This window comes from Parasteatoda tepidariorum, chromosome 6 (genome assembly GCF_982258835.1).
Source record: "Parasteatoda tepidariorum strain Cologne lab strain chromosome 6, Ptep-v5.0, whole genome shotgun sequence".
Taxonomy (NCBI): domain Eukaryota; kingdom Metazoa; phylum Arthropoda; class Arachnida; order Araneae; family Theridiidae; genus Parasteatoda; species Parasteatoda tepidariorum.
Window position 1 is genome coordinate 73,588,233 of NC_141760.1, and position 15,400 is coordinate 73,603,632.

The 15,400-nt window shown below is 31.1% G+C and overlaps 1 protein-coding gene across 1 annotated transcript in view; it reads right to left on the reverse strand.

Annotated features, from left to right (window-relative positions):
* Nucleotides 1-7,490: 7,490 nt before the first annotated feature.
* The window catches only part of LOC122268551 (opsin-1-like), an 81,457-nt gene continuing 73,547 nt past the window's right edge, over nucleotides 7,491-15,400 (reverse strand). The window contains exon 2 of the mRNA XM_043038574.3: nucleotides 7,491-9,284. Within this exon, the coding sequence (XP_042894508.1) occupies nucleotides 8,284-9,276 (993 nt within the window). The 5' untranslated portion in view covers nucleotides 9,277-9,284 and the 3' untranslated portion in view covers nucleotides 7,491-8,283. The remainder of the gene's footprint in view (nucleotides 9,285-15,400) is intronic.

A 15,400-nucleotide genomic window follows, 5' to 3' on the forward strand; every position in this document is an offset into this window, starting at 1 on the left:
TAAATATACTTATTCGTATTTATAGTAATGGCTAGATTCACTAAACTTAATCAACCTTAACTGGTCAAACAATATCCACGTTTAATTATCTATTAACTATTATGCGCACTAAGAGGAATTCGACAGATGGTTTATTAAAGCTTAAACACACTATGTAATCTATAACAGCTATGGGCTATAGTTGATGAATACGATTCGTGAAGTTCCCCTTATAGGGCTGTAGTGGCTTAATTTAATGGATTACTAACTTGGGTATCCATACTGTAAGTGATATGTAAAGGTATGGCACCAATAATCTATAAGCTCTATTGTTCACTACAATGCGATATTATGACTTAATTGTTCAACAAAACTATTTAGCTGAGTCTTTTCTGCCTGAGATTTGGCTGCCTTATCTTAGTTATTCCACAGTAAAAACATTATAGCAACAATAACTCATTATAACAGATTAAGTTTAGAGTCTTCGTGTATTTGTTTGCAGTCTATTGCAATTTTTTCCGTATGTATCAGCTTTAAGTTTAGACGTGCATTCTTGTATATTCCCTCTCTTTGCCTTGCAATACTCCTTCACAATGAAATGCAACCCTATTATAAAAGTTGTTTTAAATACAAAAATTTATAGGGCGTTTCTTATTCCCCGTCTTTAATTTACGATTTTAAAATTCTCGCCAAAAATGGAGTCATGAAAGCCTCTACATTAGAATTCGTCTATTAATATTTAGTTGGTTTGCAAGGGTGTTATTAAAATATAATAAACTAAGAGGCTTCGCCTCCTACTCGCTCGCCAACCCCCGAAGCTGCATTTCGGATTGCTTCGCAATCCGATGCTCGCTCATTGGATGCGTTCTTAACGTCTAGCTTTTGTATACTTTTTTGAACACTGAAGTTCCGAATACTTTTCACTGTAGAAAACTCTAAACCTGTACATTTCAATATTAATTTGAAATTGCAAACAGTTCACATATTTTTCTTAATCACACTATTCTAAATTCTAATAATGTAACAAAACGTGGAATAGTAAAGCGCTCAACTCAAAATAAAATAGCAATAGCATAACACTTCTCATTTCTGCCAATGAAAAGGAACTATTTTAGAACTCAAAATCAGCCAACCGTTTTTTTTCTCGGCGACAATCGGAGATGTGGCACACCCATATTCGGTTAGAATTCGGTGAGAATCGAAGACAAATGCTATTGTGTTTATGTAATGAGTTCACAACTTCTTAATTATGCAGATAAACACGAAAAAAAGTTTAGAGATATGTGCAAAACGCCTGCAATTAAAAATGAAAACTGTTGCCAACTGGAGAAAAGAAATATCATCGGTTTTATTGATACATACGTATTAGCGTTTTATATTAATCGGAGCAAAGGTAGAATTAAAACAATAAGAAAACAGTTTATTTCTTTCGAACGAAAAGCTCTTAGCTTCATGCAATATTTTGATAGTATTACTTCGAAAAGTTTAGGAAACCATTGCGTAAGAGCCGCGTGGTCAAACATGGCTGATTCTGTTACTTCTTATTTGATGTTAACACGCAAAGAAGGTTAAATCTATTTCTTTTCGAAAGTGGGTTTTCAAATATTGAAAACACTCATTCCCTTTCTATAAGCTCAAAATATGCTTTCTCTCGCACATTATATTCTTTATTTCCTCCATAAGCCGCCCTCACGTACCAAGACTATAGAAGTTCATCCGCTATAGTGGGTCCGGCGAACTTTTATCGTTCTTAAAGAACCGATATGGCTTCCATATTTTGATACTCACGATAATTCGACATGAAACAGGAAGGTTCTTATCGGAAAAGAACATAAATCCTTAAATTTTTAACGACGCGGATAAATCCGGGCAAAACGAAAATCAACCCATAGTGGGCGCATTGTCATCACTTTCTTTCTCAATTCAGACAATGGACGAAGGATGATTTATGATTGGTCCTCAATATTTATCGGCGATACTTTTTCTCTCCCCCTTCTCTACGTTTTGCATCGGTTATCCATTTATTCACCATTGCATTCATTGTTCTTAACGATTCAAAGAGAACCTGCTTAGTTACAATTCATGAAAAATGGTGATGTCCCTCCATGGAATGTTTTAGTCCTGGTTTTGGGTGCTCCAACATCATTATTTAGGTTGTTTTTCAGGTTTTTTGAATGGTCTGCCCACTCCTTAGTATTGATTTCATTCTTTGTTATGAATCCGAGCATATCTGAGATATGGATCCAGGATATTTTTCTCAAAACTTAGATTTATTGATGCTAAAGTGGCATTCCAGACCTTTATGGTTGTGATATGCTAATATTTAGCAGTAAATGTATGAGCTGAATTAAAATAAGAATGAATAGAAAATTATGGTTTTTTATGGTTCTTCAAGGACGAAATTTTCTAATTTTTCTAGAGTTACATGAAAAGATTGCTAATCTAGATCGAGTCACTATTCAAATTTAATTTTTTAATGATATATCCACCAATTTAAATATTTTTCTTTAATAAACTCCACGTGTTTCTGTGGGCATTTTGTATTTATGCATCACCTGAAAAAATTCTGGGGAGAGGATTTTCTTTCATTAAAAGCAAACTATTTAAAAAAAATATTAAAAATTCTCATTTATTTTAAACTGATAAAATGTCTAAAATATTATTGACTGTGTGATGTCTGGCATTGAACCTCAACTGAAAGATGTTTAACTTAATTCACTTCAAATTAGCCTTATCTTACAAGAGACTGCATGACCCGAAAGCTGAGGCCTATTTGCAATTCGACAGTCGAAACTTATCTACAAATTGGGTATATTTTATATGATTAGGAATAGATTGTAATTATTAGATTGTGTAATTAGATAGATTGTGATTAGATAGATTGTGATTATTAGATTGAGTTATTAGATTGTGATTATTAGATTGTGTTATTAGATTGTGCAATTAGATAGATTGTGATTAGATATATTGTGATTATTAGATTGTGTTATTAGATTGTGTGATTAGATTGTGTGATTAGAAAGATTGTGTGATTAGATAGATTGTGATTAGAGAGATTGTGATTATCATTGTGATTAGAGTTGGCAGAGAGTCACACGCGAACCCACTTAGAATGAATTAAAATGTTATGTTTTTGTTCGAAATACATTTTTCATAAACAAAACAGTTCACTGAATGGTAATCTTTTGCAACGCTTTGGTTATCTCGTAGTCAACTATTATAAAATGTTTAATTGAGGAAGATATCATTGATACGAAGAAGGCATCATTTAATTGAAGACATAATTGTCTGAACTTCAGTTTGATTAGATGGCTTGTCAGGGAGGGGAAAATCATAATTGAACTGGTAAAAACTTTGGAATGTTTTTTAAAACCTTATTTTTGGCATCACCTTGACAAACTAATAAATGAAAAATTTGGAAGACAACTGCTTTCCAATTTAGGAGATAATTGCAGAAATTATTGTTTAATTCAATAACTTCATTGTTTTATTCAGGATAAGAAAAATCAAAATTTAATAACTTTACCAGATTTTTTAAAGCATTATTTCTGACATCTATTTATCAAGTTAATGAATGAAAAGGTTTGAAGACAACTGTCTTCCAATTTAAGAGATATCAGCCGATACTATTGTTTCGTTCAATAACATTTCAGAGTAAGAAAAATCTTAATTTAATAACTTTACCAAATGTTTAAAGCATTATTTGTGGCATCCCCTTAACTAGTTAATGAATGAAAAATTTTGAAGACAACTGCCTTCCAATTTAAGATATTACTGCCGAAACCATTGAGTAATTCAATATTAATAAAATATATCGTCATGACTCATTGATTAATTCGATAACCTATCAGTGTAGGAAAAATCATAATTTAATAACTTAGACAGAATTTTAAAGAATTACTTTTGGCATCTTCCTGATAAGTTAACGAAAGGAAAATATGGATTATGATTGTGTTCTAATTTAGAAGATAATTTTCACTACAATTGCTTGACTCAATGACTTATCAGGTTAAGAAAAATCTTAGTGTTATGACTTTCTTCCTCATCTTCTCCTTGGCACGACAGCCCAGGATGGGCCTTGGCTTTCTCAACAAGCCTATACCAAGACATTCTTCCCTTAGCCAAGGTTCTCCAGTTTATTATCTTTTTAACTTGTAGGTCCTTTTCGCGGCAGTTTAAAAATCTTAAGTTTGGTCGTCCTCTTTTTCTCGTACTTGTTGGCCTGGCACTGAAAACGTTTTTGGCTGTCCTGTTATCCTGCATTCTTATAATGTGGCCTGCCCATTTAATCCTTTAATAACAATAATAAATTTGCCAAGTTTTAAAACATTATTTCTGGAATAACTTTGGCAAGTTCTGAAAAAAAGAATAAAACAGTTTCTCTTTAGTTTAGAGGGGAGGTGACAAATGCCTCAGCCATTGTTTCATTTAATAACTTTGCACAGTGTGTAAAATCATAATTTATAATCTGACCAAAGTTGTCTACGTTTTGAATAGTTAAGCTATCTCTGAATTGGAAAAATATTTTTTGAGAAGCATTTGAGTTATGCCCTGTGAATCATATTTTCTTTTATTTATTCCAATATTAATATAAATTCATATAAAACTACTAAAATTACCAAAAAAAAACGTTCTTTCATTTCTAATTTAATTTAATTTTATTGCAGATCTTCCTTAATGCTAATATGTCTTCTTCCAAACAATTCACAGCTTTTAGGATACATTACGATTTTCACTTTACATTTCAAAAAATGCAAGTTGCATTCTTTTCATAACAAATCAATTTTAAATCTCTTCACCAGAATCTAAGAAGGAATATCTATCAGAAATGAAGAAAAGAATATCTATCAGGAAAATAAATTGAGCTTTCTACCATAAACGTAAAATCCACACAGTCTTCTATCATAATCATACTTTCAAAATGTAGGCGAAAATTTTCTTGAACTCGATTGGATTGTACTTCCAATAGAATCGATTGGCAGGAGATCGAGAAACTTACACTGAGAAATGATGAACATTTTGAACAAATAGGTATTCCAGGTATCCATGGTAACATACCGAATGTTACATATTTCTAAAGAACACCGATTCATTATCAATTTTCGTCACAGAAATCATTGTTCTCATTTAGTTTTATATTCTTTGATGAACGTACTTTCTTGTGTTCTTTTTTTTCTTTTCTTTTTTGTCTTCATTCTTTTCATCAGGTTGAGTAAGGTGAACTTTTGTTATCTGTGAGACAATTGTTTCTCTTTCATTTTCAGAGAAACCCCAGCTTTCCTGAAGACAACACATATTTCTCATATCAAAAGCCATTTTTGGAGAGTAAAATAGTTGGAGATCTTTTGAAAACTTCGCAGTTTATTGCTTATTTTTCCTAACTGAGAAAAAGAATTCCTTGTTTTCCCAGCTATATCACATTTCACTTTCCATGTGCATTTCATAAAAGATGCTTTGTTATTATTACTGATAGTCAATAGTTTCAGTATAAGTATAGTACTGTGGAAAAAAAAGGTTTTTATCAAAAAAATTTTTTTTTCCAATGTTATGAAAATAGCTGTTGCAATTGTTTTATTCAATAATTAAGAAAACTTTTAATAAAAGAACAATCAACGAATTTTTGTATTGTGTTAGAAACTTTTTTAACATTAAAAATGTTACCCAGGAGTTAAACCAAACCACAATTACCAATGGCACTTCTACCAGTTCTGTTATTAACATTCTCAAACCCCTTGGAAGGGAAGTTTTTAGGATAGAAAAAAAAATCGTTGATATTTTTTAGGCCAAAAAATAGCATGTTTATATTTTATTAATTGCTTAAATTTTCATTCTCTTTTCCTTAATGTCATTTTATTTTTACTTAATCCACAAACAGACATTTTCCCCCACGTTTTTTTCTTCCATCTTAAATAATAATCGAATTAATAAATCATAAAATCGAAACAGAAAGAAAGATTTGCTGTTTACGTCATTAACCAGCCACTGAGCAGCTACTTTTTAAAAAATATATATATTTCTTTTTAGCAAGTGAGTGTTTCTTATTAAAATAACATTCAGTTCACTTTTTATTCCATCTTTTTTAAAGAAGTTACATTTTTATATCTTCAATAATATTTTCGCTCACTTGATATTTAATTTCAACTTCACAATATCTGTTTTTAATCTCTCCAACCACTTAATCACCATCTATTGCAATCCATTTATTTCATTTTCAGCTAATAATTTGATTTCATATTTTAAAAAAAAATTTAATCATCACTTGCGTCACTCTACTTCAGTGATTATAGCAACAACAAAAAAATATATGTTTCTTCAAGAATGCTAACACTCAAGATATTTAAAAAAAAGACTTTATAATGTTTTTGTACCTGAAAGTTCCTCAAATCTCTTCTGTACGATTCCCGCCTTTTTTTTGTTGTTGTTGAAGGAAATGGGTGTGATTTGAGGAGAAGAATTTTTTTTTTTCTTAACCAGCAAGTAAGGTTTTGTTTCTGTTGTAATTTCTCACGCTAAATTGAATAAAATCAATCCTGAGATCGGTGGACTAACAGTTTAAATGCCACAACGTATAAAAAATATAAATTTTGGTTTTTACTTATTTCCGCATCTGATGTATCTAAATAAAAAAGACGTTGTTTCCAATGTATCTTTTCGCGCAAGTCAAAGAAGATTATATACGACTGTACATTAAAAATTCGATTATACGAATCAGAAGAACGATTAGTTCGAAAGTTTCAAGCTCGTTCGCTTTAATGCATAAAAAGTACTATTTCTGATTTTTATGCATTTTCATTTCAGTATGAGGTTCTTATACATTTCTGTACCTTATAAGCATAAACAGTATGACACCAAAATATGAAACATCAGAATGATCAATGGTTTATATGTGTTTAAAGGCCTAATTTAAATTGTGGGAAAGCTCCACTTTTGTTCATTATAAATTGCAGAAGTCTAATAAGTGAATTTTTTCTTACCTTGCCAAATTTTCGGTACTATATGTTTAACAGCAGAAACTTTAAATTGGAGAAGTTCCAACTTTTAAATAACAGGAGTAAAATAACTTGTGTTACAGATAAAAGTAAGTCTCGCTTCATTATTTTTATTAATGGAGTTGTTCAACTATTCAAGTAAGGCCTTCATTAAGTATTGCGTCGACTGTTGTTCGTTTATTTTTTAAACACTCTTCTACTTAGTTTATTTTTTTAATTAACAAAGGATTTAGTTTCGCCCATATTCTGGTTCTTCCCTTCAAATAAACGTCTCACGGGTTTTTATTTCCTTTTTACTTTATTAATATAAAATCATAACTGTTTTTTCTTGAATAAAAATGATGTTTAGAACAGTTGTTGATAATATTGGGAATTCAATTGCCGTATTTTAAGCAACTCTGTATTACAAATTTGGTAAATCTTTTTCACACATTAGTGACGTACCAAATTTTAGAATGGCTATTGGCTCACCATCCTTTGTACTAAGGGGGGAAATAAATACAGTAGACACTGACACCAAAAGATGCGGGTTCATTTATTATTGTAAGACAATAGTAGGTCAACTTCAAACAAAGCTGGCAAACACAAAAGTGAGTGACAATGACAGGGAAGTATTTACACATACACTTATAGCAGAACTCAGATTAAAAAAACAAACGTGAGGAAGAATATGCCTAAACGTGACTGACAACAATCAAAATTAACAAAACATCAGCACTATGACAAAAGATATGAGATTAACAAAATATCAGCACGATTACAAAAGACATGAGATTAACAAAACATCAGTTCTATGACAACAAAAAAAACATGAGATTAACAAATCAACCAGAGTGACAGGGGTAATTTATACTCACAAACGCATTTACTTAGAAGCATCTTAACCAAAATTAATGCATTATTGCATCAATAAACTTCAGAATATTTATCAATAAAATATATATGTAAATGAGTTGAAATCTGAAGCTGCTGCAAATCCTTACGGCATCTAGGGACACGTCACAATGTGACCTAAAAAGGTAACCGAAAATAATCTTATGTGTAAACAAAATGTGATTTGGTGACTAAAATCAGTGGAAAAGAAGATTTTAATGATGATTATTCATGAAACGTTACAAATTTTATTCTTATCATGCACTTTCAGAAAATTAAAATAAATACAAAAAAATTATTGTTGGAAAAACTTAGAGCTGTGAACGCCTTAGCAGTCTGGGGTAGAGTGTTCATCAAGGAATGCCACATGTTATAATATTATACTAAATGCTACTGTTCATTTGTACACACGACTGCTACTGTTCATTTGTATTTTGTGCAATTAAATCCTAAAATACAAAATTTTATCTCTGATCATTCTGGGAAGTTTCCTAAAAGCATTACGGAAATCTTTTCTCAAAATACCGTAGATGAAGGGATTAACAGCAGAAGACACATAAACTAGTATTGTTGACATATAGTTTAGCCAAGGTGGCATATCTTTACCTGTTAATACCTTAGTTTCATTCGCAATACAATAAGGAGTGTAACAAAAGTAATACACACACACAACAACTATCATACTCTTCACAGTTTTGTTAGTGTGTGAGGCCTGACTTATAGCTATATTTTCTTCATTTCGTTTGCAGAAAATTCGTGGATTTACTTTAGCTGATTTTTTTGCCGCTATTATGATTTTAATGTAACAAATGGCAACTAAAATAGCTGGAAGCACATAACACATAGAAAACCCATAAGTATATAGATAGGCCACTCTAAAATCATTGATGTAATCTATTGCACAAGTACCTTCAGTGTACTTGTATAAAGACCAGCCGGGTACTCCACAAACTAAACCACTGATTCCAGTAACCAAGAAAAGGCAAATAAGGACATTTATCAAGACACTGACAGAAATCCAAGTGTCGTACTTTAGTGGAAATAAGACAGCTATTACTCTGTCTAAGCTGACAAGGGAAATGTTAAATGAAGATGAACATAAGAACATGCAGTTGAAGCACGTTGTCATTCTGCAGAAAACAGAGCCCAATGGCCAGTAATCAGCGGCTACCGCAATAGAGGAGGGGAATATTATGAACAAAGCAGTGAAGATATCAGTGACTGCCAAGTAAACGATTAGAATGTTTCCAGTTTGACTGCGTAGGTTTTGATCCCAAAAAGAAACAAGAGTAACTGCTCCATTGCCTATAACCGCAACCAATGCGATTATTGCTGATAAGATGCTTCCAAAGATGTTAAAATATAAACTTCGACGATAAGAGTTATCTTCACAGTGTAAGCACTCCTGGTAGATTTCCGTCGAATTTTGAAACATTTTTAAATCTGTCAAACAAAAGGAAATATTTTATTATACATAAGTACAAACTTGAATTAAAGAAACAGTTACTTCTGTTTACGAGCGAAGATGAAAAAAAAAATTCAGTTGTTTATGAATTAAGATTAAAAAATTTTTTAAAGATCACAATTAATGCAAGGCGATTATTTCAGTACTGAAAGTAATCTCAGAAAGAAGGACAATCAGAGGGACAAAAGAAATTACAAATGAGTTACAGCGAGGAAAAAAGGAGAGAGCTTTAGGACAATTGCTGTAATTCGCTTATAATTTCTTATGATTCTCTGCTTGTCTTTCTTCCATTGTGTATTTTGAGGATTTGTATTTTGACATTAAGTTGTTTTCGTGACATTATTTATGGTCTTTTCTCGTTGTTTCTCTTTATTCGTATTTACTGCGTGATTTCACTGTGAGACCACTAAGTTCCGCATCACTGTCTGCGGTCAATAAGCGAGAGGGTGACCACTTTGATCAGTCAGCAAAGAGACCGAGTTTGCGGGGAATCGATCTTCATTAAACTATTCTACGGTAAGTGTACGACTTTGCGTGCAGGTTGTTGGGCAAGTGGATAGAGCATTCGCCTTCCAATGAGTTGAACTGGGTTCAAATCCCAGCGATGGCTGGTCGATACGAATCCGCATCCGGCTTGCATCAATTAAGTGCCAATGTGAAATATCCTCAGTGGTAGACAGATCATGGGTTAGAGTCCCTTTGCAGTCAGACTAACCGTGGGAGGCTCTCGGGGTCTTCCTCGCCATGTAACGCAAATGCGGGTTTGTTCCATTAAAAATTGTCCTCCTCGAGGCAAATTTCTCCCAATACTTGATCCAGGAGCTTCCTTGTCTTCTGGATTGGGTTCAATGCTCCGGAGTTGACCATCAGTAGTCGTATACTCAAAAATTGGATCGGATCTTCAACGACGGTTATAAAAATCTCATCAGAGGATCAAAATTGTGATGGCACGTCTTCGGTTCATACTCAGAAATTTTTTCCATACAATCTCCAATAGACTGTTGTGCAACTCTAGTGCGACATAAATAAAGTACTACTACTACAGGAGAAGAAAAAATGCTTACACATCGATGGAGCGCACTATTTGAGATGAGTCAGTCGACTAAAATCTTGTTCATGCCTAAAAATCATCGTAAAATCCTTATAGTCATGTCTGGATGTATCGGAGCTGTATATATTTGAATGTGTGGGTATTTCACCGATAACAAATATGCAAAAATTCATTCAAAATGTATTTACGTTTAAAAATCTGCATTCATTTTCTAAAAATCTACAGTTTAAGAAGAGATTGCTTGCTTATTATCACATTTTTTCATGTTAAGCAGGTGTTATCTTTCATGTTAACATTAAGTAGGCGCTGTTTTGCCCCATGGAAGATTTAGACCACGCGAGATTCAAGCGAGATTTCGTTCACACGAAATTTCGGTTACAAGAATTTGTCCGAGTAATCTAGTACAGATCTCAATTTTTGAATATGTTTTCTGTATACTGCATTTACATTAGGTAAAAAACAGATACCTGGCACTTCTTTCAGGCGGTGTGGCACAGCGTGTCCCATTTTTTAGAAAAAGAATGTCATGATTTTTGCTTGAAGGAATAGGAATTAGTTTCTCATAACAATTCAGGATTTTAACAGGTTTGTATAACCATTTAAATGAGAATATACTCCTAAACAAAATTTGAAAATCTTTATTTGAGAATTTCTTTTTAATAAAGGCTGCAAGTCGTCACTCACAGAATCTTAAAAATTATTTCTAAAATCATGCACATGAAAAAAAAAAGCTTTGCCCCCAATCTTAGGATGAAGATTTTAAACATTTATTTACCCTCCATACAGAAACAATTGCCTTCCTTAAGGTTTGTTGATTTTGAATAATTAAATATCGAGTTCTCTGTTCTGGCACTTGAACTGTATATCTTACGGTTAAATCTAACATCATGATCTCGCATGGTAATGATAAGGCATCTCAGAACGTGATTTATTTATTATCAGTCATCAGTTAAAAATAAATTTGTTATTTTTTTTTTGCGATTTTACTGACAGTTCATATTGATCTGTTTAGTTATATGTACTAGTGTATCATTTATAAGTATATTGTCTCCATATTTATGACTATTCAATCGCCTGACATCTCAGTTTTCAATTCTTTGTTGCCATCTCGAAAAAGAATTTTCATCAGTTTGGTTAAAATGCCACGGCGAAGGACCGAAATCGGTGGTTGTTGATTTTCACCAGTGAATGTCGACAAACACCAAATACGTAGGTGAAAGATCGAATATTTCATTACATTCTTGTACATTCGGACCCTCACCGGTGTATGTCGGCAATCACAGATATGCTTTGGTGAATGTCCGAAATATTTATTACATTCGATTTGATATGAATTTATTCGTGGATATAATTACATTTATTCGATATTTTAAACCTAACTGATGTTTTTTTAAGGTTAAGTGCCACTGCCCGGTATACATTTGCCCGGTATAACCTACACTGATGTTTTTTTAAGGTTAAGTGCTACTGCCCGGTATATATTTGCCCGGTATACCCTACACTGATGTTTCTTCTAATCTATCGTCAGTAAGCATTAAAATATAGAATAAATATAAATATATCAAATAAATATAATAATATTAACGAATAAATTAATATAAAATTGGATACAACAAATAGCAGCTGGTAACATGGTAAACAATAGTTTTGAAAATATGTTGAATACAGTAGTCATGAAATTAAGAAAAATTGGTTGAATGTTTCGATTGAACTTCATTTTAATACTAAAAAACTAATTTTTTCTATACATACAGCATTAAAGTATGTAGTCTTAAGTTTAATTTGCCCAAAGAAAGAAGTTTATATGTGAAAAATTATTCGAGTCATTACAAATTTACAAAAAAATTGGATTTCGGGTAGCCCCGCTCACATAAATGTCGGGTATCACCACGCAATTTTATTTCGTCGGTAAATGTACGGTTGCAAAGATTATTATTTTATTGCTTCAAATTTGAATGTTATATGCATTTTTAACAACAAACATTGTTGTTACTAAATGATTGTTATTAAATGATAGAATTCACTGAAAGTATATAAATATATAATAAATAAAATAATTTTGTGATAAAAATGACAAATGAGGTTTATCTATTGTCAATACATGGGTCATTTTTATTTACACCTGGAAAAACAATCAAAAAACATAATTTTTGTAACTGGGCGGGGCTACCCGACGCATTTTGAAAAGAGCTGAAAAACATGTTTTTTTAAATTTCTATTTTTTTAAGTTAAACTACTCGTTTTGGTTTATTCTTTCTGCATTATTTAAATAGATGATAAAACTATAGAAACATACAAAAATATTGATTATTACTCCTGGAAAGATGTTATACAGAAATATAAGCAATACTCCTTAAGTGGGCGGGGCTACCCGACTCTCCCCTAAGAACTAAAACTTTCTGAACAATTCCAAATTTTTTATTTTGGAGTTTTATCTCCATTATGCGTAAAAAGTGTTTTTTAATTTTTTCTTTTTTATTTCTGTCTATTTTTATTCTGTAATTTACATTATTCTGTAATATTATAAATTATACAATAAACAGAGAACAAATCTTCAACTTTTATAATTAATATATGGTATTAATAGTGCTTTTCTGTATTTATTCTTTGATTGTTTACAATTCATTGGTACGCACGACATCCTTAAAAAAACTAACATTTAAACATTTCACAGAACTAAAATAAAATATATAATTAAACGACTATAGGGAACTTCATAAATTTTTTCTTGATTTTTTCCAAACGATAATTGACTGCTAATTAGCGATAAAATTGTGAAATTAAGTTTCATTCAATTTTAAAGTGTAATGTCTGCTTAAAAATATAAATTTATCGCAATAAAATCGGAAAATGTCATTAAAAGTATTCCTTATTTAATGATAAATGACTATGAACTAATGGTCCAACTTTTTATTTATTTACTTATAAAATATAAGACATACTAATGCCTATAAATGCTACATTATAGTAAAACCTTAAACTTATTTTAAAGTTTCTTTGAATGATAAATGGTATACGTGTGTTTTCCTCTTTAAAAAATTGTTTTACCTTCACTCATTCGTTTTTCAAATCGGTAATTTGTTTACTTTGAAAAGTAAAGCATTTTAAATTATTGTAAATGCAACCTTAAACTTATTTCAAAAGTCTTCTTTTCTCTTAGAGTGAGATAGTTACGACTGTTTTATCTTCAGTCAATCAAACGAACCAGTGATTTACTCAGATTAAAATGTAAAGCATATTCATCAATGTTAATTAAGTAGTGAAAAATAATTAAACTTTTTTTTGTCCAATGTAAAATCTTTGCTGAGTTTTAAACCAACTCTAAGCTGGTTTTAAATAAAATAATTTCCGCAATCAATGAAATGGAATGAGCTATTTATTTATTTATAGTTCAATTTTAAGTTCAAATTAGGAAACTGGGTTTAGCAATTATGATGTAGACAATAAGCTGTGCATTTATTATTTTTTTTAAAAGAAAAAATAAGGTTACCATCATTTTTTCTTTCAATTATGTCTTCAATGTCTTTTATGTATATTTTTCCTTAAAAATCAATACACGAACCAGAAAAAGTTATTAAAATATAAAAACCTATTTTTTTCAAACTTAAATATATGTAAATCCTTTTCTTTTCAGTGAGGCGTAACATTGTATATTTTTTTTCCAACTTATCATTATTTTACAAAAGTCCCATCAAATTCTGTGAGAAAGAAAAATAAATGCTCTTGAAAGACGTTAAAAACTAAACCAATTCAAAACACAAAAATAAACTATAACTTGAAATTCTTAGTTTAAGTCATAAATGTTCCTATTTCCGGTGATTGATTTTAAATTGTCGAAAAGTATCATTAAAAAATTGATAGGAGAAAAAACTGTACTTTGCTTTTTTCTACCGATGAAGCAGGTGCATTTTTATTCTTTAATTAATTCGTGGTTGAAACTAATCACTTTTGAAAACACGCACATTCTTCATTTTTAACTTCTGTATCCAATTGAATCGTTAGTTCAAAATACTTTTATCATTAATTCTTAATGTATTACAGTATGTTGAATTTGAGTTTCGATTTTCTAATCTGTTTATTTTCTAGTATTTAGTGACAAAATTTGTGTCTAATTTACTTTTTACTAATAAACTATTCTTGATTTTTACAAAAGAGAGAGTTACTGTAATTAATCGCAAGTAGTGTTATTTAATATATCTAATTATGTGAAAAATGTATCTAAATGTATCTTCAACAAATAAATAGTTCATGTTTTACCCAAAAGTGACGAACAAGTTTCTCTAATTTATCTCAAGTAATTAGAAAATTAGTAAAATAAGTCTCGAATCGGAGTATTTGGAATTCGGAGGTTAAAATTTAAAAATAAGTCTATTTCATACACCTTCAGCTTAAATAAATCGCTCAAATCAAGTTATAAGCAGAATTTTAGTTCGTGGTAAGAACAAACCACAAGGGAATACCTGCAAGTGATGTAATGTGGGTGTCTCTATCCTGATTGGTTATTGAAACGTGACATTTGTTTTCGTTAGCAACTGTTCTTTCTCTTTTATTTCGAGTATACCAAGCCCGTCAAGTATAAATTATCTTAAGTGACATATTCTGTGCTCTTTCACGACGATTTCAATTCTTCCACAATTTTTTTTATTTTTACTTAACACAGAGACAGACAAGAATTCATGCAGAACATTAACAAACTAATTATGCATCAAAGTTGTCAGGTACACGAAACAAAAATATTTCACTGTTACAATAAAATACGCATGCAAGTAATAAATCTAAATTAAGTAAAAAACGCAGGAAAGAAAGAATTATATATCGACAAATTTGATGTGCGATACTGTGCTTTATTTAATTAACTTCACGTTAATTAATTCTAAACTTATGTGGGGGAACTTAGCTTGACTTTAACACGCCATTTTGCTATAAACTATCAGCTGGAGATGACGTCATGGATCACTCACATCTGTGGGTGTGGGTAATCATTATCTTCTTCTGCATGAAGTGCGAGTACCCAATTATGATGAAAGAAATCGTGAAAGACGT